The sequence below is a fragment of the Phalacrocorax aristotelis genome, chromosome 9 (assembly GCF_949628215.1).
Source record: "Phalacrocorax aristotelis chromosome 9, bGulAri2.1, whole genome shotgun sequence".
In the NCBI taxonomy this organism is placed as follows: Eukaryota; Metazoa; Chordata; class Aves; order Suliformes; family Phalacrocoracidae; genus Phalacrocorax; species Phalacrocorax aristotelis.
Genome location: NC_134284.1, coordinates 10,194,530 through 10,221,940, shown reverse-complemented (window position 1 = coordinate 10,221,940; position 27,411 = coordinate 10,194,530). Strand labels below are relative to the sequence as shown.

General features: G+C 38.9%; 1 protein-coding gene across 1 annotated transcript; it reads right to left on the bottom strand.

Annotated features, from left to right (window-relative positions):
* Positions 1 to 176: 176 nt before the first annotated feature.
* Positions 177 to 27,267, bottom strand: BRMS1L (BRMS1 like transcriptional repressor). Its single transcript, XM_075103376.1, has 10 exons — positions 27,053 to 27,267; positions 17,348 to 17,438; positions 14,129 to 14,256; positions 11,455 to 11,534; positions 8,666 to 8,762; positions 8,146 to 8,229; positions 5,913 to 5,977; positions 4,433 to 4,472; positions 3,437 to 3,563; positions 177 to 1,738 (listed from the first exon to the last, which is right to left on the bottom strand). The coding sequence occupies exons 1-10, from the start codon at positions 27,186 to 27,188 to the stop codon at positions 1,615 to 1,617; spliced, it is 972 nt and encodes a 323-aa protein (XP_074959477.1). The 5' UTR covers positions 27,189 to 27,267; the 3' UTR covers positions 177 to 1,614.
* Positions 27,268 to 27,411: the final 144 nt, after the last annotated feature.

Genomic DNA, 27,411 nt, shown 5'->3' with positions numbered 1-27,411 from the left:
TAAAAACAAAATCTACACATACAAACTCTCAAAATATAAAAGAAAAAAGCACAAGGCAAAGGTCTTTAAAAAGATTTAGGCCTTCTGAAAACCTAAATAGCTTTCCCTTTAGCATTTGTTATATCAGCAATTCCAACAAGACTAGAAAACCAAAGAGCAAAACAACATAAAAGATGTCCACTGCCACAGATCATTTATTTATACGCTAAGTTAAAAAATACAAATATTTTATTACAAAAAGTTTATCAAACAACTGTATACATACAGTTCATATTGTTAAAAGCCAACATGTCAATTGGTACTTTATGTACATTTGATTAATAATGTCATACAATTGTAGAAAAGCATCACTCAGCAGAAACTGATTTGGCATTTGGAAAGTAGTTACCACCCTGCACTAGAGAAGACAATTAATATAGGAATAAAACATTTATATGTTACAATAAAAATACTTATTTGCTGTGATCATTTAAAGCAAATGGATGCTTTCTTTCTCCAAAAAGAATCATAAGTGGAGATTAAAGTGCACATAACCAACGCATTAATAATTCTTCAGCAATCCCATCTATCATTCTAGATGCTCCAAACACATCACAGTAACATCAAGGATTTAAGACTTTTCTCTGTGGCTTAAACAGTAAGATTTGAGAGAAATTCAGCTTTCTAAGCTGCATGAAATAATTCTGGTGTACAATAAAATGAACTGGGTACAGAGATTTGGAAAACAGTGTCGGGTGCCAGTGTAAATTTTCCCAGATATATGATTTCTGGGGAAATATTTTCCTTTTGAAAAAAAGATTCATAGTATTTCATACAACTGTGGACTGAACAAGCAGAGCATGCAACAGTATTTACATAACCATTCCCACAGTCATTCTTTGTGGGCTACATATAACACAGGTTGGAGCAACACTGTCTACTTTGTGCATAAATTTTTGCTGGCAATCTGGGCAAGGAGAAAAAGAAACCACCAACAATTAGTTTACTATAGAACAGGGTCCTGAACTAGAAAAGTGCTCCTCAAAATGTAGCTCAAAATATTGGCTTTGTCTCATTACAAGCAATATAGTAAACCTTACAAAATATAACACAGTCAGTACTAGCAGAGCTGTTGAGGGCAATAATTTAAAAAATCGGTCCACTTTGGATAAAACGATGCTTCGGCATGTTACAATCTATTCAAAAGCAACAGCTGAACAGGCTAAATTTACGTCCACAAGAGAAGAATGACATGTTCACTGAAAACAAAGTGAGTTGCTGGTAATTATGGTTATCATTTTTATCACACCAACTGGTCACCAATGAAAAAAAAAAAAAATCTTTTTTTTTCTTTTTTTTTTTACAAACATGAGAAGTTCTGAGCCATTATACTTGAAGAGCATACTTCATATCTTAGGCACTGGACCCAATTTAGAGGTAAAATGTCTGTCAACATGATTTCACATCCTCAGGTTTCTGAAGGCCATCCATATGAAGTTTACATACAGCACTACAAATACACATCAGATACTGCTGTAAATTTATAAGGAATACAAACCACTATTAAATACAACTTTCACCCCATGGCACATCAAGCATGGCAACACCACTTGTTTCATATCTGGTTAGTAACGGTCAGTTGTGGTTATGCTTTATTGAATATTTTCCTTTCTGTAGCTGAGAAATATACAGCTTGGACTTGCTTCCATCCGGTCTTTTAAACCAAACTTCATCATGGTTAATTGTTGTAATTATGGCACTACAGAAAATGAGGGAAGAAGGGTCAGGGGAAGAAAAATAAGACAAATTTAGAAACCTTATAAGCTAATAAACAACCTCAAAACTGCAGCTGTATTTCTGTACAGTAAATGAAAATATGCATTAGTTTTAAGTGCTAGGCCCAAAAGATACTGGCTCCATTGTAAGGATAGTTTTAACAGAATTCTTTGGTAACTGCACATGCCTTTCCTGAAGGTAGTTAATTTTTCAGCCATCTATTTTCTTATCCTATGAGAAAACCCTTGACATATCCAAATATTCTAATTAGTTAAAAGAACAATATTCACCCTTAGAAAACACAATAGTGTTTTACTCATGGTAAAAAACAGATCTGTTGGAAAACATACCCAGAAATTACTTTGTATACAAAGTATTTGGAAAAAAGTTACACAGATTGAAGCCCGAGATTTAAAGTAGAGAATGCATTCAACTGTTAGTCATTACACCAAGACCTTAAGAAGTAAAGTCAAAGCCTGATTCACTGAATCATTCTTACATGAACCCTGCTTTTATGTTCCTTGTGGTAAACCTTAGTACAAGCAGTGATCACAACCCCCTCCCCAGACCCCCTAAATAAAAAAAAAAAATGAAGTAGAATTGATGACAAAAAAGGGTTCTAAACCAGAGGCTAAAACCAGTAATGGAAAAAAGGTCTATCACATGCCGAGTATGACAAAAATCCCTCCAGGAAAATCTTCAGCCTTAAAAGTTGCTGAAATCTTGAAAGGCTGGGCAAGTTCCACTGTACGCTTGCTCTGTTAAGCATCAGCTTTGGGCTTTTGTCAGACACTGGATACCAAGATCTTTTTTTGGCCCAGTATAACTGCTAAACTAATGCAGAATTTTTTATATTTCAGAAAGAATATATAGTTTACTAAAATAACTTCCTGTTTCACCCCTGAAAAAACACCAAAATCACCAGAATCTCTTCCCCTTCACCATACACAGGGAAGAAAAGAAACAGCCAGTTTTACAGTAAACTACTGTTATATGAAGTTGAAGTTAATTTTCCTGGGTAGCTGTGCATATTTAATCAACACTGCGCTTAGATTGATTTGCCCCATTCAGTAAAAGGTAAGATATATATTTAATTTTAAATGTTGTTTTAAATATACCCACCCTTTAGAATTCACAAATATTATCCATACACAGAAAATACATTTAGATAATTTAAACATTTAACCAAATTTGCACTGTAATATTGAGACCATTACCAGGTAGGACCTTTTTCAAGAGAAGGAAATACCGTTAAAAAAGTTCCAACTCTTTTCTTTCAGAGCATTAATCAACTGATAACAAAGCTTATATTTAATGTTATACGGTGTTTTTCTATAATTAAGTATTTTTGGGTGGGCCAACAGATCAAATTCTCAAAGCAACAAAATCCCAAGATACTTAAAAAAACCAAACTTATTCAAAGGCTGTTCAGAAACTAGTAAGAGCTTAAATTGTTAGTGAGATCCTAGCTTAACAAACATCTCATTACCTTCAGTGAAGTCAAACCTTTACCAGCCTCTCTCAGAAGTCTAGCGCTCAAACTTCTTGGATAACGCCAAGGTGAACTAATAAACGTTACTGAGGTGGCAGTATTTCCAAACAAGCCTTATTCTTCAACACCATCATCCTATCTATTGCTTAACATGAATATACAGAGTTCCATAAGCTGAGTAATCCTTACCTTGTAGGACATTCATCTTTCTTATCAATGCATATCGTCTGCCCACGTCCGTACCACTCTCCATCGTAATAGAGTCTTCCTTCTTCAGATCTAGCACTATGTAGATGCTTCTCTAATTTGACAGGTGCTAAAATGATCAATAAAAGTCATTTAATATTGACTTGGCAGAAGTCAGTTAGATGTTCAAATACACTTTTATCAAGTTCTTCACATAGAATACACTTTTTTATTATCAGAAGTAGCCTCTCTCTTAATAATCACAAGAATGCAAGAAAATAGGAAGCAAGATACCTTTTTATTTCCAGACAGATAAATTAAGCTATATTTCCATTTTTAGATAAAAGCTATCTTCACCACAACCTTCATACCTGAGATATGAATTTTCACACAGTGAGTAATGCAATATAGACAAGACTTCAAATGGCAGAACCCAAAACCTCATCAGCAATTACCACAACATGCAAGCAGTAATACATCGCTAAAGAATTATACCGCCTGCTTGCCTCCTCTCCCTTTTTCTCCTTAGCCACCATATCTAGGTATTTGATTTTACCTAGCATCAATGTGCTTCTCACCTCAGTGCCAAATATCAGGTACTACTCCTTTCCCATAGCTCTGTTTTTTGAGGGTTGTAGCTTGCAGTGAATGTGAGCATCCTTTAGAATGCACCCCGAAGGTCCAGATGCTCTCAGTTTCCTGCCTCACTTGTGTAAACATGGACATAGCTTGCTACTATTAATTGGTGCAACCCACTTTTAGAAGTCTAAATTTTTGTTGATAATTTTCTAGAATTCAGGTGTCAACACAATAACCAGCAATCGAGCTACAACTATCAGCACCTCAGAGAGGAGAAAGACAAAAGCCACATCTTTCAGCTACCTCGCCCCACTCTCCATCACTATACCAGGGCTAAACCAAACATGATCTGCCTAGATGCAGATTGCACCTCTGCACACAGCAAGTTCTGCCTTGTGAAACCAGACAATATTTACTTACGTTCTGGCTTTACTCTGTGTGGCCCCAGTGTAGCCACTGCCTTGAAACAAAAGAAAATTAAGTTAGTCAGCAAGCATAGCCTTTTTTTCTTAACTGCCAGCTTTAAATGTGACGTTTTGTGCAGTGTAGCTCAGGATACTTGCTTTTATATGCAAAAAACCACAATCAGAATAAATGTAAAATAGAAGTGTGTTCAATGGTGACTCAGTAACTAAATGAAAGTGTTTTGAGGATGAAAAAAAAAATCACCTTCTTTGGTAACTTTGATTTAAACTCAGGAGGTTTTCTAAATTAAGCCCTAAAAATTACTGTTATATAATTCTGTCAAGAAAATACAAAATTATATTAACATATTCTGAAAAACAAAATGCTGTATGAACAACATAAACCTACTCCTTTGACTTATACCTTATGCTCATAAGCTCACAAATTTTCTCTCATGCAAACTCTAGATCACATATTGTATTAAAGTAGGCTTAAAAAAAGAGGGGGTTGGGGTTGTTTGTTTGGTTTTTTTTTTTTTAAAAATTATTTCCAGAAAAGGCAAAATCCCCAGTAGATTCTGGGTTTGTTACTATTGTTTAAAATCATGTTACACTACAGGAGAGAAACTGAAGGAAAGCTCTTTTATGTCTGTTCCTCTGATGCAATAGAAAGAGAAAATTCATACAAGTTTTCACATAGGTATCACATTTTACTTCTTGTTTAGGAAATATGTACAAGTATAAAGCAGGATGGAAGCTGACTCAAAGCTGTTTCCCACCAAGTTTTTGAACTGACCTAAGTAGTGTGCTATTCTATAAGCTGGGAAGCACTAAAGTACTAGGGGAAGTTGTCTGACTGCAGGTTCCAGGCAAGGGCAGCATTTCATTACACCTAGTTACTTCAACAATATGACAAAGACCTGAAAAAGCCACCCTGCACTTAAAAAGCTGGGTTTATTTTTTCAAATACGTCAATTGGTGAAACAAATTTCTCTTACTGTAAACCCTGATTCTCTTATAATCTGGGAAAAACAGTGCTTCACTTTATTAAAAGAAAAGAATAAGGAAAGATCGAAGCATAGAAATCTTCATAAAATAAACTATTTACTATGTGAAAACATATGGTATGATATATATTTTTTTAAAATATCTTAATTTAAAATTAAATCCTACCAAAATATCCTATCATAGTTTCTACCCAATTATGCTAGATTATGAGAAAGCAGAACCTCTTGACACAGGCTTTACACTCATTTATCATGGAAAATTACAGACTACCCACTTAAGAGGTAACTCTTCCACTGCTTTATTGGATTCCTCAGCATGGTTTGCATAGATTCAGAAAAAGTAGCAATAACATAGCTTGAACTAGAATGATTAGCTGACTACCGAAAAAATCATGTAAGAAACACATTTACATATTTTTAAGAGGCAGAAGGACTAGACAAGAACCTAAACAAAACCCACAGCCACTGACATTTATCCTTTCACCTTACCTTCCTTATTGTTGTCCAGTCTTCAAGTATATCAAGGTCTTGTAACATATAAACTATATAGGGGCGTGGAAAAGTTAGGGAAAACTCTTTTAAACAGCAAAAATAAAAATACTCTATTGTTTGTAGAAAGCTCTCTTTTGCCAATCTTTCACACAAAGAATACCTTCATGAAGTGAAAGCTCAGCAAAAATAAGTGCATCTCTGAACTATGCAACCTAGAAGTACACGTCGAAGGTTATTAAGAGATACATAATAGTATGTAGATATTCAAACTACTGGAGTTCAACATGAGGATAAGAGAAACAATTATGATACAACCATTCCATCCCTGACAGCTCCAAAAATCATCCTATTTGCTGTACTACAAATTACAATTAAAATTCACTGCAATTTCAATATACCGCTGCAAATCAGCATCTACACTAGCATCAGCTTTAACAAAAACATCATTTTTACAGTATTCTGCAACATATTTCTTTGAGATAAAAGTGTAGACAGCATCACGTCTCTGAACATCAAATATCCAAAAAAGAGGAAGTAGAAGGGCAAAGCCCCTTCCTTGAACTATCAACTGTAAAGTAAAAATTGTATATTAGAACAATATGTGACCTTCAAAATAAAACTCCATATATCACAGCTATTCCATTACAACATTCTTCAGTGTTTATTTTGTTTCTCCCCATTTCATCTCTGAAAAACAAGTTCAGAAAAAGGTGCTATGAATGTTTGAAAACTAAATCTCCCAAAATGGGATACAAGAGCTTTAACTTACATTCCATTTGAAATTTTAAGAATCTTTAGCCATTTTCAAATTTGTTTCCCTCTAAATGGCAAAGGATTACGAATCAAAAGCCACGTAAGATTTCTAGGTATTTGCTTTACACAGATCCATACAAACTGCCAAGTTCACAACTACTTTAAGATCATAAGCAAAAAGAGCAAATTAATTTACTTCACAACTGAAAGGATTTTCTAGCCTTATGAATTGCCTCAAATTGCTGGGATTTTAGACCTAATACTATGTGAGTATACTCTGTTTGGAATGTATTCTAAAATGGCAATGTAGTTCATAATTCACAGAATCTGATGCTATTTATATGGACATACTGAAGACAAGGATGACTGAGAGCTAAAGAAAATACACTATCGCACAACCTGGCACTGGAATTGCTAAAAGGAGTTAAGAAACTAATGAAACCACTTGTACTTGCATTGATTAATACCACTTGGCTTTTAAGCACTAGTTAAAAAATATCTCTACAAAACTGAATTTATGACACATCCTAATGGAAGAACAGTTGTTATTAGGACAAATCATCCATCTGGGATGTGTTCCAGTAAATTGACCAGTATTGGGAGGGTCTCCCAATGATGACAGTTTTTTCAGAGACTTCTTCCTTCCCACCTTCTCCTAATGTTACAAAACCTTGTGAAAGTAGCAGGACTTTTTGCAGCAGCTTAGCAATAAAAAAAGGCCTTTATACCATATAATGTCAATACTTAGAAGTTGGTCTCTTTTAGGCAGTCTCCACGATTCTGGCAGCTTCTAAGCCATCATGCCTCTATCCTATAGGCTGGGGGTAGGAGGAGAGAGTGCACTCAGTTTGCAAAGGCATCTCCTTCTTTCTCTGGAGAAAAATGGTACCGTCTCTTAGGTGTTATACCTTAAAAATTTCAGCTCCACTGCATGATTGTCAACAGCTATGAAGAAGTCATCAATGCAAAATTCTTTAACACTATACTCACTCTACAGCAACCCCAAACCCACAAACACCACCCCTCCCACCTGCCTCAATTCTTGGAATTTTAAACTTTTAATTAAAAGAAGGTTCTAAAGTCTATGGAATTGTTAAGAAGTAATAAATTGAGGTAAAGATGTCCCAGTGTGAGAAGAAAAGCTACACAGGAGAAGTTATACAAGTCCAGTTATACTTTGCAAACATAATGTCTAACTTTTTTCTGCTTTTGCCTTTTAGCTGTTTTTTGAAGAGTTAGAAAAAATATCTGCTTTTAGAAATATTCTCTGCATGAAGTAGTTAGATAAGAGAATCTTAATTTCAATTTTCATAATGGGATGTGTCAACATGGTTTATCTAATCTGGATTAGAATAACATCTGCCATGCAAAAATTTTGAGAATGCATTATCACTTCAACTTGTTATTAATGAAATATGTAATAAGACTAGCTATAGAACAGTAAACAAGACTAAAGAGAATCTCAGTAAAAGGATATCTGATACAACAACAGGTTTCTTCTTATCTGGACTGAACGGATCCTTCCTCTTCTTCCTGGACTGTAGCTCATCATTCCACAATTCTGAAAAGACATAATAAGAACATGCTTTGAATCAGAAACATTTACACATTCAGCTCTTTTTACAGAAGAAAGTTGTCCAAAAATGAAAAATAACACATTTTCTGGTGAGATGCTGGTTCTGAACAGAATGAAGGTGTCAGACGATTATGTAGTCATAGACTAATATTCTCAAAACACACAAGGGATGCTGACAATTACTAGACCAAAGTTTGTTTTAAGCTTAAATTCAACCCCCAGCCCAAAGTCTACAGCTGAATAGCATGCTTCTGGATAACCTGAAACTCACCAGACACGCTATGTGTACAGTCAATTAACCACTAGCCACCAGAAGGTAAAAAAAAGAAGAACAAAAAAAAACCCCCACCAACCTAAAATAATAAAAAAAACACCACCAAGGAAACAAACAACACCCCAACAACTTTGAATTTCCATCCACCTGAGGTAATGTCAATGCTATGCCTGTCTTCTTCAAGTCTTCTGATCTTCTCTTCTAGTTCACTTTGTACGGTATCGTACAACAGAAGCTTTTCACTCTAAAAAAAGCAAGAAATTACACATTTTTTCATTAGTAAGTTCTATCATCTAAATACATATGACAACAATTCAAAGTCTCAGTGGAAGGAAGGTAAGAGAAGCTTTAGGTGAAAGTTTTTCAGAAGCCATAAAGCATATGAAATTTCCCTCCATCCACTTTCTTAGCATGAGATCCTAGCTCCTTAAAGACAGCACGCTCACTTGGCATAAGTGTAAATATAGTCATCAAATATCAGTACCAAGAATAAGTATATAAAAGCACGTAGCTAGATCTCCAGCATAACTGTTTGTATTTTGACACAAATACAGTCTTTACCTTTTGGAGAGCAAAGATTTATTCACAATGAATAGCTAAAGTAGTGACCTCTATGCCATCTTTCATTACAAATCAGAAAAGCTAATGTTTTCATGGAAAGCTTTTTATTAAGCTGCCTCCAATATTAAAAAACCTGCAATAATTTTTAGAGCATTACAATCTATTACCACAGTATTTATAACTGTCTATTTTCATAGATTTGAAAAATACCTTCCCACAGAAGATTTTGTTGAGCACATAAAATAATCTAAATAGTTGTGAAAGCAAAATGGTCTACCTTAAAGCTGTGAGAAACACTGTTGAAGCACAGCTTTAGGGAAGTTAACTAGTTCATCCTTTTAAACGGCAATTTCTGATCCAAACAGATTAACATAATGACTTCAATGTTAGGTGTATCATTAGCACTTTTTATATACAAAGGCAAACAAAAGCACACTCAGATGTGAACTTTCTACAGCATTTTGTGCAGTCTACGCTCTCTTCCGTCTCTAACTGTTTCAGAACAAGAAAATCAACTTTGTAGTAAACTGCTCTCAATTATAGTCCACCATATAGGACTGATACAAAGACTACACAGTATCTATATAGATCAGTTACCATTTTAAAGACAGCATTAAAAATCACTAAACTCTTAGACCAGTAACTTGGAATTAAGCTGAGTTCCGATCCTCAAGGAAAGGAAATGAATTTACTGTTCTTTCATAAGCTTGCACGTATCTCAAAACAGGAGTAGGAAATACAGCTGATTGTTGCATTTTAAAGTTCATTTTCCCTGAGCAACATCTTTAACAACTCTGGAAAACAGAGGCCTTGGACTTACTGAAAAAACAGCTTAAGCAGCACAAGTCAGCGTATCTAGCTATTTGCTTCCATGCCTCTGCCAGAGCTGCAGTCCCTAGAGCCAAGACAGCAGATGTCTGCACCTCAACTGCTCCTGCCCATAGCCCAGCATACTAACATAAACTTACCTTTACCAATGTTCAAGCTAGTACACTGGAATGAAGCAAAACAGTTGAGGAATATATGAAAACAAAGAACCCCATTCTACTAAATGACTGTCATGTTTACCATGCCCCTCAATTTACAAAGTATTTAAATTCCAAAGACGACCTTTCATATATTTTTCAATCCCTAGTTATAAAAAAAAATTCCCAGCGGAACTGAAAAGGCGGAAGCCTCTTGCATATACCTGAAATGCCAAATGACACTTATCTGTCCCGAGACCATTTTAAAATTCCATTTTAAAATGAAATAGTGTTTGTGTTTAGACATCTGTTTTACTTCAAGCACTTGGTGACAAATAAGGTGTGAAAAGCTGTTACATGCATCACCCGCATTCTTGCTGAATGGTTATATTCCAGTGATTCTGCAAGCAGCACTGCTGACTTTAAAGAACTTTTCCCTCAAGAGACCCTTATTGGCTGGTGAATATTTGAACTCTGAAGGTTTCACAGTAGAAACATAATAGCAAAACAAGGGACAAGGACCACCTTAAGAGTAATAATATATAGCCAAAGCAAATCATTCATTCAATCACAGATGAGAAACCCTGCAAGTCTTACAGGATTCCGTCCACCCTCAGGAGTATTCACAGGAACAAAGACAGTCAGTAATGAGTAGTCCTTCATTATACCTTGTTCCTTCCCAAGGCATCAAGAAAATGGAAATTTTTTTAACAGTACACATGCACATTCTTGCTTTATTGGTATAGTAGGAGCCATGCACTTCAGGAATATGGTGAACCACTCAGAAGAAAACACCTTTAAGCAACTGTAACAGGGGGCTGAGGAGTACTACGATGCAAACCTCAGGATATAAGCAGCTATGTTACAGCATTGGACATACCTGTGCTTGAGTATTTGTACTACAGTATCCAGTATTTAAATGCTTAAACAGGAAATGTTTTTGTTCAAGGAGAGAAAGATATTTTTCCTGTAACTGCTTTTGAAATGACAACTCTATCACTAGTTGTCCAAGGCTTCTTAAAAAGACATATTTTAAAAAATTATTATTGCTGTCGGTGTTGCTAAAAATTAAGGTGCTTTTTGCTAAAATTATGTCAGATTTTAGTTACTGTTCTTGGTAAGCTTCTTATAACAAAGGTAAAAAAATCATGTGGGAATCTATTAATAAGAACCTGTTAATAAGAAATAAGAAACCTTAGCTATACTTACTTGCAAAGCCAAACTAATACAAAGCTGATTTTTATATGCTTGTATCACCTCTTACTTAAATAAGTGGTCTTAAATATGACAAGGCAATTGCACTCAAATAGCAAATAACAGCAATAATAAAAACATGCACTGAACTTGGAAAGCATGACACACAGTAAAGCTAGATGAGATTAGCTATCAATGTAGAATAGCTGGCACAACCTCACAGTGCTGTCGAGAGGCTTGAATTTCACATTCATACTTGTTCTTCACAGATTCCAGACAAAGCTCTCTATAGATACCTGTAATCAGACAAATTACAGTAATATTATTTTCTTTAGCTAAATTCTGATTTCAGAATTCTCTTTTAAGACTGCCTGCAAGTCCCAAAACATGTACCTAATGGAAAATGCAGAGATAATATATTTGGCACTTACAGTGGCTGGTTGCTTCATAGAGTAATAGTAAGAACAAGTAATCCCTTAATTCTGAAGATCTGAGGACAAATAAATGCTATTTTAACTTTTTCCTTTATCAGTCAACAAATTACACCAGTGGTCATGCTAATTTTACAAAATAGGTCTGTTTTATATTTCTGATCAAATTATCCTAGATATCCTCAGCTTTCAAATCCACAAAGTACTAAATGGCTGCTTCTATTTTTCTAATTAGGGTTTTAAATAATGTTTTGGGGTTTTTTAAATAGCTAGCAAACTGAATGAAAGAACAAGCTTTTACAAATTAATATTTGGAATAAGACTTACTTTATAATGCATGACCTTAATAAATCACATCAATTAACAAGACTCTTCCATTCTTAGAAATAGCCACCTTGCAATACAAAGGATACTGCTTCTGAGTATTAGAACTCTTAAGAACTCCCCAAAACAACTTCCCTTAGAATTCAGTCAACTATAAATTAATACAGTACAAGAAGAACAATACTGTTACCAGCAATTCCTCTGAAAAACAAACTGCAAAGTATTATGTCAATCATCTTTCTGCTGTGAAGTCACTTTTGATCTAGAATTCACAATGTTCTTTTCTTACACCAGTATGTTATGCTGGCTTTTTTTTTTTTAAGTTTTATGGCTGCTTGGCATATCTGGGTCTACCAATTTATAATTACTGCTATTTGCCTGAAATTGAGGAGTACAGGTATGAATACTTCTAGAAGAAACAGTTGTATTCCTGACTTGCTGAAATAGTCAAGATCCACATTTTGTGTGAATAATGCTCAGTGCCTTAGAGAGCAGAGGAACACAAGTTTCTTTTCTACCACAGATGAGATTATATCCATAGTTTAGCTAAACATAGATTAGCTATATTTTTTTTCTACATGTTCTCCCCCTCTCTCAGGTAGAAGTAGGTCCTTAGGGACCTACTCCTGCTGCTCCTCCTTAGGGAGCTCCTGCTGGAGCTCAGGTCCTGCTACTTACTCACTTCTGTCAAGGCTCTAAAACACTAAGAGCAAATAAGCCACAAACCTGTTCGGCAGTTTCTTCCTTTCTCTGGAATAATTTTACCAATCTCATTCAGTTAAGGACAAAAAGAAGAAAAAACAAAAAACCTCCCAAACCCAAAACCAAACCAATCCTGATTTCTAGTCTCAACTTCAAGGAAACTTCATGTTTTTACCCTGGTCTCTTTTTACATTGGAACATAGATCTTCAGTGCTGCTAAAGACAAATCAGGACAATCTGTAATATTCTGCCTATCCATACCCACCTACATGAAAGCACTGACAGAATGCCACATTTAAAACTGAGAATCAAAAGCCTGGATTAAGGTTGCTTTTATATCAAACTTTCTGCAGGTTCACCTGCAAACCTTCCATGAAGCCTAAATGGGCTACCTAGGACTAGTCAAGTAAATTTGGGTTAAGATCTTAAAACTCAGAAATTTGGGTCACCAGCTGAGGAAAAGCATTTCGAAGAAGACCGGGAGAGAGAGAAACGCAATAAACCAAAAGATTTCAAACTTTCTTCATAGCCTGAAGTCAAAAATACCAATGAAGACATACTGAGTAGCATTGAAGTAGCATTAGTATTATGAAAAGTATAAGCAGGTTTACATTTTCCAGTTTGCCAGCACTGTGCTTCTGCTGAATTTCTTAGAAAAGACACTGGCATAGTTTCTCTGGCTAGAGATATCATAACTGTCTGCATTTTGGCTCTCTGACAGCCAGTATTAAGTAACCCTTACACAGCTGAACTACTCCTAAAGGAGTCGAACTGTAACATGAAAAGAATTTACAAGAGGTAAGTACAGAACTTTGTCTTCCTATAATACCACCGTTTCATATGACTATATGGTTGTATCCTGGAAGAAGATAAAAGCTCTTACCTGCTTCTGTTTAGCCTATCTAAACATTAATTTTAATAATTAAAATGCAGCTTAGATAAAAGCTGCTAAGGACAAGAGTTTCCCTCCTTCCCCAGATGGAACAGGAGGTTAGGAGCAGAGGAGTAGAAGAGACACAGACTAGAACAGCAGGAAAAACACGATCATCTAAGATGAGCTAGTAAGCACTTAATGAGATAGCACCTACGTATCTCTTAATTTCAACAGTGACCAGTGTGCAAATCTTGTGACTAATAAAAATTATTACTGTTTTTAATTCAGTAATTTTGTGCTTACTACACAAGACAGGCAGCCATTAAATGAAACATATAAAAGCCATATTTTTAGCGTGATGTTATCATGCAACTTGTGCAAAGAGGTAAGCAACCTATTCATTTTGACTTGAAAAATATTTAACGTTTAAAATTATGCCACAGTACTTCTAACTTTAAAACACACTCCTTTAACAATTCTAAAGAAAAAAGAAGATTGACCTTAGAATGCATAGCAAGTTTATACTGTTGAAACAGCAATACTCATTTTACATGCCTACCTGCCACCTTGGTTCGGATTTGCATATTTTCTTGTAAAGCTGCCAAAGGTTCTAAATATTCAGGTGCTTTTCCAGCAATGACCTCTTGTAGTTTTGCATCCACTTGGCTCAATCTTTCTTTGTAAAGTCTTAAAATAATAGAAATTTAAAAATAAGTATTTTATTTAAAAGCAAACACAAGTTAGAAGACATATTTTTAAAAGAACTATTCTGCATCTCTTTGTTAATGTTATGGAACACCCACTGAAGCAAAGTTAAGATTTGTTACCATTTGAATTTCCCAATACATAATTCCTTTTTGAACAATATTCCTCATGTCTGTTAAGCCTTTCAGAAAAACACAAGCAGACAATCAGAAGTATAGAAAGTAAACATAAAATGTAATGTATCTCCATCTCTAAGGAAGAAGAAAGAGAAATTGCATGGCTGTTAATAGGATTACAACGGAGCAGGAGGTGAATCAACATGGAAGAGGACAGGAAAGAGTGCTACAATACATAAGGACAATATGGCTTACATCATGGGAGAGAAAGATAGACATTTTGTGGATAGAAACGCCCATTTGCTTTCATGCTCACATATCTGCTGCAACCCTACCATAAGCCAAGGAAAAAGAGAGGCAGGCTTTTATTGAAGCAACCCTCATTTCAACTCCTGTGAAAACCCACATATTGCATATTATCACAAATATCATGGGATAATTTGTAATCTTCCATTCCCGCAAAAGGAAGTATACTTAAAATATTTTAATTTTACCTAAAATTAATTTATTCTATAAAAGCTGATATTTACTGGCAGACAATGAAGAAATCTGCTTGCCTTTTTGCTTGTCTTTTGAAGAATTTAATGTAATATCAATTACAAGTATTTAAATCAAACTAAAGCTCCAATCTTTGCAACCAATAACTTAAATATAGTGTTCAACGGTAGAATCATCAATATAACCAGCTCTTCCTGTTCCCATTTTTTACCTTGCACCCAACAATCAAAAGTTGTAGAATTAAGGCAAACATGTACAAACTCTGTTGTATGTGTTAAGAACACATCAGATGTTACCTGTTTACACAGAAAAACCTATCTTTGTTTAATCTGTTTACACAGATATAACAGATGTCTTTGGGACATGGACACCGCTTTTTTACTTGTTTAAAGTGAGTAGGTTAAGTGATTAATTAGACAGGAGAAAGTTCATGTATACTGATACATCAAGACCTCCTTGAGAAATACTTCCTGCCCATCTGCCACCAGCCTGCTCATCATTTTACTTTGCTGACAACTCCATAGTTCAAGCATGTGTGCCTAACCTAGCAACAGTCAGTCAGTGATCCCTCACCTCCTTCTTACCTGCAAACTGTTAGAGTATGATACATGCAGTCTGTCCTGCAGTCAACTGACAGCCTGCAGCTGATCAAAACCCAGTCTGCTGGGCTCAATCTCTGATGTCCATGCTATGCACACGACAGTTAACATAAAGCTACAGCAGAATTATTTAGCTAGAACATAAGCATGGGTGCACAGTACACATAACTGCATGGGTCACTAATATTTGATTACACAGCACCAAGTTGCAGCTACATCAGAGCAAGCAGTTATGGACTGGATGCTGCCAGCACTTGGTACCATACAGCAACTGATGGACTAAAACTGTTTATCCAGTACTTTCAAACAGTGATTTGCCTAAAAATGGGTAACTGCTATCAACCTGCAAATCCTATTTATCTCATAGCATCAAAATTCAGTTTCCCTGAAAAGGAAGAGGAGGCAGATGCAATCACTTCATCATGTCTGCTATTGGTTGTGACTGAACATCCCATTTTTTATGCCTCTTTTTCTTCTTTCATGACTTTATCACCTCCCTACTCATGGCTGCTCCTCCCTATAATCCTTCTTCCATCATTCTAATGCTCCTTTCCCAGTATTCCCACCACAACAGTTCTTCCACCCCTACAAAGACCCCAATCTCTCAACTAACCAGTGTCTACACAATGCCTTCCTCCTCATATACCACAGCCTTGCCACCTCCCAAACACCATTCACAATCCCTAAATACTTGTTTCCTTCCTCCCAAGATCACCCTCCTTCATATTCACTCCTTAAAGTTTTTTTTCCACAAACTGTTTTCAGTGATCCAAGCTGTCCAACAGATGGAAGAGTAGGACTGAACTCAAAAGCTGGCAGTTTTCCAAATGCCAAACCAGTCAGTACCAACTGGCTCCAATACTCATCAGTTGGCTCCATTTCCCAGGTTGCTCCATGCTCAGCCCAAAGAAGAACAGTAGGATAAACAGTATTCTCTAGACACTGCAGCAAGAAATTGATTGTTAAGCAATTCTTTCCAGACCCTACTAGACAGACCTCACAGCATCCTGTTAGGCAAAGCAAGTTGTATGTATCAGTTCTCTAGTAGAAAGAACTACCTCACAATATAAACATGCATCTGAAATGTAATGGCAACTGACTATATTTTCAATTAAAATATATGCCCAAGAATAGACAAGGTCTCCTCAAATTTTCACTTATCAGGTACCTGATTAAGTTAGTTGCCAAATTACCACCAATTTAAATTGGAACAGATGCACCTACCTTGTCTGAGCGCATGTGAAAAAAAGCTAAATTAAAATACATACAAAAGACTGGCTCTAATACAAATGAGATTCACTTTTGAATAACTGTGGCTATTAATTCTCTCTCTTCTACTTGCTAGGTCTTTACTAACAGCAATTTTTTTTTTTTAGTATTGGTGTCTGGTTTGCAGTAACCACAAGAACTTTTAATTGGTACCAACTATAGAAACTGCTGTGACACCCTCCAAAACCCCATAATTTCTTACTTAGGCAACTTCTTACAAAGGCAGTGCTTGGGTCTGTCCCACATACAGAAACAGATGAGAAAGATCTTGAGTAAATAAATAAATAAATAGTATCACAAATTTCCCTAAAATCACAAATCCTTGATTCTGCTAAGGATTTTGATGCAATAGACCCACACCAGCCCTTCAAATCAACAACAGTTCATTCCTACAGCAGAACAGAAAAATAAATAAATAAATACATAAAAGTGTTCTGGAGCAAATGCCTGCAAATAATTTCAGAACTCCCAATCCTTATCCTTCTCCAAAAGTAGCATCCACATAAATGAAAGACAAGAAACACCAGCTGCACACAATATTTTCATGGAATGTATCCTTAAATGAGGCACTCAAAACATTAAAATACTTACTGATCTTTAAGGTCTGTAAATTGCTTTTCGAGATTGGACATTTCATCTAAACACTCCATTCTTCTTCTTTCACAGTCCTCATCATCCATTTCTAAGAGTAAAAAAAAAAAAGGTAATGTATAACCAAATAAACTGGTTATTTGTTTCTAGTGATTTTGAAGCAAGCCTGAATTTTAGGCATGAATAAATTATCCATTATATTATTATTATAGCAAAATATGAGAAATCACTTGCCATGTAAACTACAAAGTAAGAAACTTAGATCTATTCCTAGAAGAAACCCCATAAACAGCAATTTTTCTTCCTTGAAACAGGAAACGGCATAACTGTAAGACTTCAGGAGGTTACATTTCAGGTACTCTTTGTATTATCAGTCATAAGAATGCATGAAACTGAAAAACTAAACATTGTATATCACACCAGGCAAAAGGCACCATTAAGCATGAAGAGTTGTTAGTCATCACTGAAAATTCAAATGCATTCTCAGTTAGTATGAGCAAAAGCAATCCCTGGAAAGCAAACACAGTTCAATGTTACATTTGTCATATAAAATTCAAGGTTTCTTTTAGTTATTATCCATTAAAAAGTTGAATTTGGTTTTGAAAACAGGTTTCACCTTGTTCAACTGGGCAAGCTCTTTGAAGCTGAAATATTAATGTAGAAATATCTGTAGTTCATCTTAATGACCATTTAAAATTACTGCATTTCTAATGAAACAATCTGCAAAGTCTAGATTTTTGCAGAAACTTGATTTTATATGCTTTTGTGCAGTAAGAGTAATTAACATTAAACTCTTTCCATTTTTTGTTTTAATTTATATTCCTGAATGTTTTTCTTATCTAGTGAACATAACTGTAAAGTATAATAAATACCCACTTCCTCACTAAAAAATTTGTCACTTGCCATAGAGACATCTGATGTTACTGAACAACAGTTGTTACCTTCACTGCCTTTTCTTAGGCTAGAAAACAGAAAAACTAAGCTACAAAACACTTGACTCTCTCCCACACTTCCCAGAAGAAAAAAACAAAGGCTTTGTTAAGCCATATTCAGAAGTTAGAGATGTCCTGAAACTGCTTTATAGCAGCAGTATCTCTAGGAATTAGCGCTCTCACAGTTACGGCACGACTGACCAATTATCAATCCGTAGGAGAAGACATGCAGAAGGGATGGCCATGCAGTCAGGAACTGGGGCTGAACTGGTGCAAACAGGCCAGGTGTTTGAGAGAAGGGGCTGTCCTAAGGAAGCCATACCCATCTAAGCATTACCTCTGTCAAGAAAAACCCTAGCTCCTGACAGAAAGGCAAAGTAGGATCCTGAACCAAGGAAGGGGAGTCAGCCTGGACTTACTCTTCTACGCCATAAACAACACTGAGCCTTTTGCTTCTTCCTCACTCACTGTTTTCTCCAGCAGACACGTTTAACTGCTTTACAGAGTCTCCTACACCAACTACAGAAAGCAGCATGCAAATCTTCATCCTTATTGTTTTGCAAAAGAGTATGGCAATTTCCAACGGTGGTAAGGTGAAAGGAGTAGCTTCAGGGCCAGCCTAGCTACTTCGGAGGATCTGACTAACTCAGGTCTTCCACTCAGACTTCTCAGTGTATGAAGTTTTCTGCACATAGCTTCCTCCTGAAATCACAAGCTTTTAAAGCTAAAAACTATGCTAGCTCCCTCTGACTGAACAGAAAAACTAGCAGGCAGTGGAGCAGTATTAATCTGTATTACAATGGTACCTACAAGTCCACATCAAAGACCTACTGCAGTTTGTCCCATTACAGTTAGTACAAGCAAAAAAGACAGGGTGTGCAAAGTTCTATAACACAATATAACCTGAAGCATTTGAAAGCAGAGTGAGAAGATTTAAAGACACAACATTAAAAAAAAAAAAAGACATTGAATGCTTAGCACACTGGGGGGGGGTGGGGGGGGGAGAAGAGAATATCAGCCTGTTAAGAGATACTATTTTATTTTAAAGTATTGTTCGCAAAAGTAAGGCAGATCCTGAATCCCAGAATAAGGCTGAAAAATCAGACTAAAGAGCAAAGTTTTCTTTGGCTGTCCAATGTAATACTCAAGCCAAAACTGATTGAGCAACTTTCAACTTGGCCAAATTTAAGGAATGTGGCAGTCATATTACTCAAAGAGTTGTCTAAAGCATTTATGCACTATAAAAATAAAGCTGCTTTAAAATTTGAAGGCACCTCCCAGTGAAGCCAGACAGGAACAAGCACTGGGATCCTGACACTTCTCCCACTTTATTCTCAAACTCAAACATGTGTTTCAGCTGCATTCAGCTATGCTTTTGGTTCTAAGGATGCTTCAGTAAGGAAATCAGTCAGAAGCTTTTCCTTAAAGCTTAATAATAAAATAAATAAATAAATAAATAATGTATTTTATTGTTTGTGTATGTTTAGGGACTACAAATCAAAGAAATTGGATTGGAACTGTAACCCTGGCTGAGGATCAGTACAACCCCTACTGTTGGAAGGGAAGGGGATTGATTGCATCTCACATTCTAAACTTGTGTTGCAAGGAAACTATAATGCGTTGGTATGAGGGCACAGCAGACTCTCTTGTAGATATTGAAATAACACGTAGATCTCTCCAATCTCCCCTCAGCTATGTATACACTCAAAAGTCTTTGACTTTCTGCCTAGAAGTCTACATTCTACCTGTCAACCATACTGAATGGCAATTCACATAAGTCACTCTTCAATTGCTTCACCTTTATTCAGCCTCCAGTAAGATTCATAAAATGATGATGATTTCCAGAGTCCTGATATATCCCCAGTTATGCAACTTCACCCCCATGGCCTTAAACAACATACGGATTGGGGAATATGCGGTACTGAAAAAGTAAGACATTTTAGGATCAAATCTAGAGGCTTTCCAGCTGAAAATTTACATCCCTGGAGGCAGAAGATTCCTCATTTCGTATTGAAACATTTGCTAATAGGCCCGTCCTGCTTTAACACTTCAGATTTCCCATAAAGTTTCATACTGCACAAAGTATTTAGGGTATTTGTAAACACTTTCAAAATCACAATAATGCTTTTCCTACCATATTCAAGCAGTCCAACTCAGTATCTAGAGCAGCCTGGTTTAAAGACAAAAAACCCCATAGTACTTAAAATGTAACAGTGCTTAAAATAGCCCTTTTTTTAATAAGCTGTGGCCTATATAAAGTGCTCTAAAAAACAACCAAATTCTCATCTGGGATGGTGAGTGTAACTTGTGGCTTTTTTATCCATCCCTAATATGCTATTCTATATCCTGGTCAATAAAACCCCCTATAACTAAATACATAGTGTCAAAAGGAACAGGATAGAAAGAGTGCCAGCTCTCAAGGGCAAGTTATACTTCTTCTAACCACACCTTCAATATTCTCAGGCACCTGCTGGTAAAAAAACAGAACAAAAATAAAAGCTGAATGCAAGTCAAGCAAATGACAAATTTAACAAAAATCCTTGCCTTCAAAAAAATTTTTTTTATTACTAATTTTAATTAAGACTTACTTATCGTGGTGCTAATCATCTTATGTCTGTAGAAGCAATATGCTTCCAAGGAGTATGTTCATATTTGTCAAGACACTGAGACAAGCATGTAATTTCCTGTAATCATCGCTTTTTAAGTGCTCCCTTAAAAGCACTTCTCTGTGCAACGTAATAGAAATTATCTGGAGAGCTTCTTGTATTGTTTTAAAGAAACATTCACAGAGTACACTCACTTAAAACAAAACTCCTCCTTCCTCCCTCCTAATCCCAGAAAAAGCCAAGCCAATGGCAAGACAACAGAATTATTTGCCTTCAATAAAAATCAACCAAAGTGTCTTTGAGGACATGTACACTTCAAAATTTTCTTTACAAACATCAGTTGGCACAACTACAAATGGAAGCAAAGGCAAGTTTTGAAAAGGAGCAAACTTCAAGTCTGGAACTGAGAAAATTCTCTCTTCACCAGAGCCAGGGAGTTGGAGGAAGGAAACAGTTCAGTTCATGTCTGTTATACCAAGCTCCGTTTCTCACACAGAAGATGACATTTTTTCAGACATATAGATGAGCTAGAATAAGAGATAAAGAAAGAGCATTCCCAGACAGCATCTAGCTACAACACAAACTAGAAGGCTAACATTGGCTAAGTAGTGGTTATTGTTGCAGTGCTGCTCCTGGACCTCATCAAGGAATCACTCACAACCATGTGTCTCACCCAGCTACTGCCCAATAAGCTTGTATATTCCTCCTTTACACTCTTTGTTTTTCCCTGAAAGATGTAACAAACTTCATATATCAGAACTTCTTGAAAAGCCATCTCCATTAATTGCATATCAGAATTGTACATGGACTGAAAAGGGAATACTGTATTTTGGATAAGAAAGGAATTGAAGCATGCTTTTGTAAGCCACATCTGAAAGGAACAGAGCAGGTTGCTGTGCAAACAAGGACCTAATCAGATATGCTTTTCCAACTTAAAACATTATTACCTCCAGCTGCTTGCCCTAGTACCCTCACTCAAGTTCACTTTTTTTCCAGCACAACCACCAGCACACATGGATGCTGCCTAGTTTAGGTTTCATCAAAACAACCTAAGACAGTTTAAGCACATTTTTCTGGCCTTGTTTTTCAATAGAATCACTTTGAGAGAACAGGGGTAAGGAAAGACTGATCTGCCTTCCTCAGCAGCAGATCCATATTATGTCAATAAACTCTCCACCTACAACAGCCCAACTGTTTATAAAAGCTGTGTGCACATTCAAGTTTCAGTACCGCACAGCTTTGAAGCCAGTCCCATGACTGGTCCAGCTTATCAGGCATCAGGTCAGTTCGCAGCAGTTTTGGTGAACAGAAACCAAGCTCTTTTCCTATCAAGTTAAACCAAATGCTTCATTCCAGGAACTTGTCAAATGTCTTCCAACATCTATTGAGAACACAAGGATTTGAAACAGTGACTTGTCCTTCAGGCAGCTTCCAACCAACATATTCAGTTCAGGCTATATAATCTGAAATAAACCCTAACTACTTTGGAGATGTAGGGGTCTCAGCACTATCTACTCAGAACTACTTATTCTCTATTCTTATTTTGCCAAATCATTTGCTAATACAGACTCAAATAAAATAACTACATTTACAAAAATTTTGTTGACTCTTTCACTGATTGAAGAAATCTCCTGTGTAGCACTGCATTAGACAAGAGAAGCAAGATCTTCCCTCTGAGGGAACAGCTCGGAACTCAGTAACTCCCTGCTTCAGTAGACCTCTTGTCTAAACCCGTGCAAATCATAAGTCCCAAATTCACAAAAACGTATAGGTATCCAGTGAACTGATTTAAGTTGGTGTTCAGATATTCTCACAAAATTGCAATTTATGACTTCTGCTGCTACTGCCCTGCAGTCTATCTAACCACTAGTTTACATAGTCCCCAGTGCCTCCCATTTATGTATCAGACTCTTCACTGAGACATTTTCACTAGCTACCTTTTTAATGGGTTATTTTTCTGAACAGCTTAGCATACAAAGGCCCAACAAGCATGGAAGAAAGCGCAAGGAAGGGGCCAGGAAAGCACAGCATACCAGTAAAATTGGATAAGGATGAGAGGCAGGACAGTGGCAGCCAGCAATTCGATCCAGGTGGACAGCCATGGACCAGCAGTCTAACTTGTAAAATGGGGTTCAATCAGCTATACTTGCCAGCTCAAAGGCATGGGGATATGGGAAGAAGGGGGGGGGGGGGAGGGGACCAAAAAAAACCCAGACAGGAAGCTCTGAATACACCATGGGCAGATTACCTGGATTTGTGGATTAATTAAAGCCTTTACTGGGGGATCAACTCTGTTGCGCATTAACTCAGATCAGGGTCTAAGGGAGTGACGATATTCTCTCCCAGAATATGGGAGAGATGTACACGGGAGAGAGACACATACATGTGGATGTATGGCAGCCACACTTTCCCAGCACTAGCAGAGTCTCCACTCTACTTCTGCAGAGTCAGCTTGGCTGTCTCTGTACCACACCTGTGGGGCTCCCGCACCTTGCTAGCCCATGCACAGCCCAGACAAGTGCAAGCTCCAGAAATTCACATAGAACCACCATAGCAGGGCTTTCCATGAACTGCATCAGTCAGTGTGAATATAAAAGCCACAGGATTTAACATTCAAGATCTCCCAGACCCTTTAACAAAAATGAAGAATCAACTGTACATTGAGGACTTTAACACACACAGATAAATCAATCACAGGCCAACATATGCAAAAAGATGTCATCCACCAAGTTCCTGGAATGTTTAGAGGACTGTTTCCTGATACAAATGTTAGATGTGCCAACCAGGAATGAGGCACTGCTGGATTTGCTATTCACAAACCAAGAAAGCCTGCTTTGTAATATCTCGGTTAGTGATAGCCTTGGCTGCAGTGACCACAATATTGTGGAGTTCAGGATCCTGCTGAGTGTGCTGAAGGTCAGCTCTAAGACAAGGGTTCTGGATTTTAGAAGAGCAAACTTCAGTTCACTCAGGGCTCAGCTGGGAGGGATTTGATGGGAAGCTTCCATGGAAGGCAAAGGAGCTAGTGAGTGCTGAGAGTTCTTCAAGAACTCTCTGTTGGAAGCACAAAATCAGTTTATCCCCTACAAAGGAAAGGGAAGTAAGCGGAGCAAGAAGCCCCCATGGCTCAACCATGACCTCCTGGGTCTACTCAAATCCAAAAGGGAAGCATACCAGAGAGGAGAAGTGGTGGATTATCCACTGAGAGCTACCAGGACATGGCCAGAGCATGCAGAGATGCAGTTGAAAAGCAAAAGCCCAGCTCAAATTGAAACCGACTGTAGATGTCAAAAATAACAAGAAAGGTTTCTTCAGGTGTGTGAACCATAAGCAGAAAAAGAAGGAAAACATAGGCCCACTGTTAAACGGAAAAGGAGAGTCAATCACCAATGATGCTGAAAAGGCAGAGGTTCTCAACACTTTCTTCACCTCTGTCTTTACTGACACTGTCGGGTCCCAGGCTTTGGGAATGAAATTGATGGTTGATCCAAACAGAGACCCACCATCAGTGAAGGAAGAGTTAGTATGTGAATTATTACAGGAGTTTGACCCCTCCAAATCCATGGGCCCTGATGCCATCACCCCAAGGGTGTTGAGAGAGCTGGCTGACATCATCGCAAGGCCACTCTCCATAATCTTCGAGAAGTCGTGGAGAACAGGGAGGTCCCAGAGGACTGGAGAAAGGCAAATGTTACCCCTATCTACAAGAAAGGCTCGAGGGAGGATCCGGGTAACTATAGGCCCATCAGCCTTACTTCAGTCCCTGGGAGAGTTATGGAACGAATCCCCCTGGGGGCCATCACAAGTCAAATGAAGCACGTGACTGGGAAAAGCCAACATGGCTTCACTAAGGGCAGATCGAGCTTGACAAACCTGGTGGCCTTCTATGACAAAGTGACTTGCCTGGTTGACATGGGGCGGGCGGTGGACATTGTCTACCTGGACTTCTCCAAGGCTTCTGATAATGGTTCCCCACAGCCTCCTCCTGGAGAAATTAATGCGTTTTGGCCTAGACAAGTGGTCTGTGCAGTGGGTGGGGAACTGGCTGACAGGCCGCACCCACAGGGTGGTGGTAAATAGCTCTTTTTCAAAGTGGCAACCTGTCACTACTGGAGTCCCCCAGGGATCAATATTGGGCCTAAGGCTTTTCAACATCTTCATAAGTGATCTGGATAACGGGATCTAGTGTAGCCTGAAGAAGTTTACGGATGACACCAAATTGAGTGGGGAAGTAGACACTCCAGAAAGGAGAGCTGCTCTGCAGGGAGATTTGGATAGGCTAGAGGAGTGGGCCAACAAGAACCTCATGAAGTTCAACAAGGACAAGCGTAAGGTCTTGCACCTGGGAAAACATAATCCGGGAGTGCAGACCAGACTGGGACCCACCTGGCTGGAAAGCAGCCCTGTGGAAAGGGACCTGGGGGTCCTGGTGGACAGGAAGCTCAACATGAGCGAACAGTGTGCTGCTGCGGCCAAGGCGGCCAACAGGGTGCTGGGTTGCATCAAAAAGGGCATCGCCAGCAGAGAGAAAGAAGTCATTATCCTGCTCTGCTCAGTGCTTGTCAGGCCACACCTGGAGCACTGTGTACAGTTCTGGTCCCCGCTATACAAAAAGGGTGTGGACAGGCTGGAAGGGGTCCAGAGAAGGGCCACCAAGATGATCAAAGGACTGGGAAGCTGCCATATGAGGATGGGCTGGGAGAGCTGGGTTTGTTCAGCCTTGAGAAAAGGAGGCTCAGAGGGGATCTCATCACCATGTACCAGTACTTAAGGGGCAGCTACAAAGAAGATGGAGACTCCCTTTTTACAAGGAGTCCCATGGAGAGGACAAGGGGGAAGGGACACAAGTTGCTTTTGGGGAGATTCCGATTGGACACCAGAGCAAAATTTTTCACGTTGAGGACAGTCACCATTGGAATAATCCCCCCAGGGAAGTGGTTGACTCGGCCATGTTGGACACCTTTAAGATTCGGATGGACAGGGTGCTGGGCCATCTTGCCTAGACTCTGCTCTTCCTAGAAAGGTTGGACTAGATGATCCCTGAGGTCCCTTCCAACCTGGGATTCTGTGAGTCTGTGTGATCCTGTAATTTCACAGCTGCCTCATTTGTCTAGTTCATGGCATCCCACTCCCTCCACCGTGCCAAGCCCAGTACCAATGGCACAAGCCAATATGCAAGTATAGCCATGGGACAGAATCCTAGCAGACTACTCTAAATCACTTAAGCTGCCAGAAACACAGGTCAGGACCACAGCTAGCACTAAACACTGCTACTGTTTTTCAGCTAGCCCGTCTAGTGACAAAGATCCTGCTTATGGAGCTTACTACTTCTGGAGCCCCAGCGATTCCAGAGCGGCAGCGGATGCATCTGACAATCAGTATGTTTCCCAATAAATGGCCATTTTATAATTTACCCCTTGTAATTACAAGGTAAATTTGAAGTGATAATAACCTTCTAACACTGTGGAAATTGAGCACAGAAAAAGTAGTCCTTTTGAAGCTGAATTTCACATACTAGTATCCTTCAAATTCTACAGTGCAGAGGAAAAAGGAAGGGACTTTCAACAAAGCAGAGGTTGAAATGCTTTGCAAAAGAGGCCAATGGTACTGACAGGGCTTCCAATGCCCCCTCAGACACAGGCCTCAAAACATCTAATTGAAAGTCACGATTTTGCATACAAGGAAATGCATACTATACATATGCATACACATGTACGCCTGTATTTTGTGTGCATGCATGCATGCACGCGTACGTACGTATGCCAAGCCTCTAAGTGCAGACCATAGCGAGCACCCCGCGGCAGGCCATGCTCTCAGGCCCAGCGGGGCACAACCCGCAGCACCTAGACGGCGCGTAGCGGCCCAGCCCGGCAGGCCCGGGTGCCAGCCCGCTCCAGAGCCGGCGGCCCTGGGCGAAGCAGGGCTTCCGTGCCCATGCGTCTGCCCCCCCGCTCCGGCCGGCGGCCCGAAGAGGAGTGGCGGGGCTGGGGCAGGGGCCGGGCCGGGCCGGGCCGGAGCGGCGAGGGGGCGGGGTCACGGCGGGGCTGGACACGGGCAGCCGCCGCAGCCGGGACGGACTCTCCCCCGGGGCAGCGCGCCGGGCGCTGAGGGAACGGCCGCGGCGCCCCCTTCAGAGGCGCTGCCCCGCGGGCGGGCGGCCGCGCTACCTGAACTGTCCCCCTCCTCCGACACGGACGAGCTCTCGGTCTCCTCCTCCTCTGAACTGCTGCCCTCATTCTCCCCGTAGTCCACCTCCATCTCATCGTGGTTGTTCTCTTTCTTCTCCCGGGAATGAACCGGCATCGTCCCCGCCGCCGCCGCCTCGCCCTGGGACAGCGCTTCCCGCCACCGCCGCTCCGCCGCCGCCGCCACCGGCCCCCTCCGCCCCGCCCCTCCCCGCCTGCGCAGCCCACCCCGCCCGCGCAGCCCACCCCGCCCGGCGCCCTCCGCGCCCTCCCATTGGCTGAGCCCCGCCAGCGGCCCACCTTAGGCCTCGCGCGGGGCATTCTGGGATTTGTCGTCCACC

Excerpts from the sequence above, each read along its gene's own strand:
- BRMS1L (XM_075103376.1), bottom strand. The coding sequence starts at position 27,188 with ATGCCGGTTCATTCCCGGGAGAAGAAAGAGAACAACCACGATGAGATG. Across the intron at positions 8,230-8,665 it reads TAGCATTGACATTACCTCAG|AATTGTGGAATGATGAGCTA; the intron begins GTGGATGGAAAT and ends ATGTCTTTTCAG. Across the intron at positions 4,473-5,912 it reads ACTGGACAACAATAAGGAAG|GCAGTGGCTACACTGGGGCC; the intron begins GTAAGGTGAAAG and ends TTTTGTTTCAAG.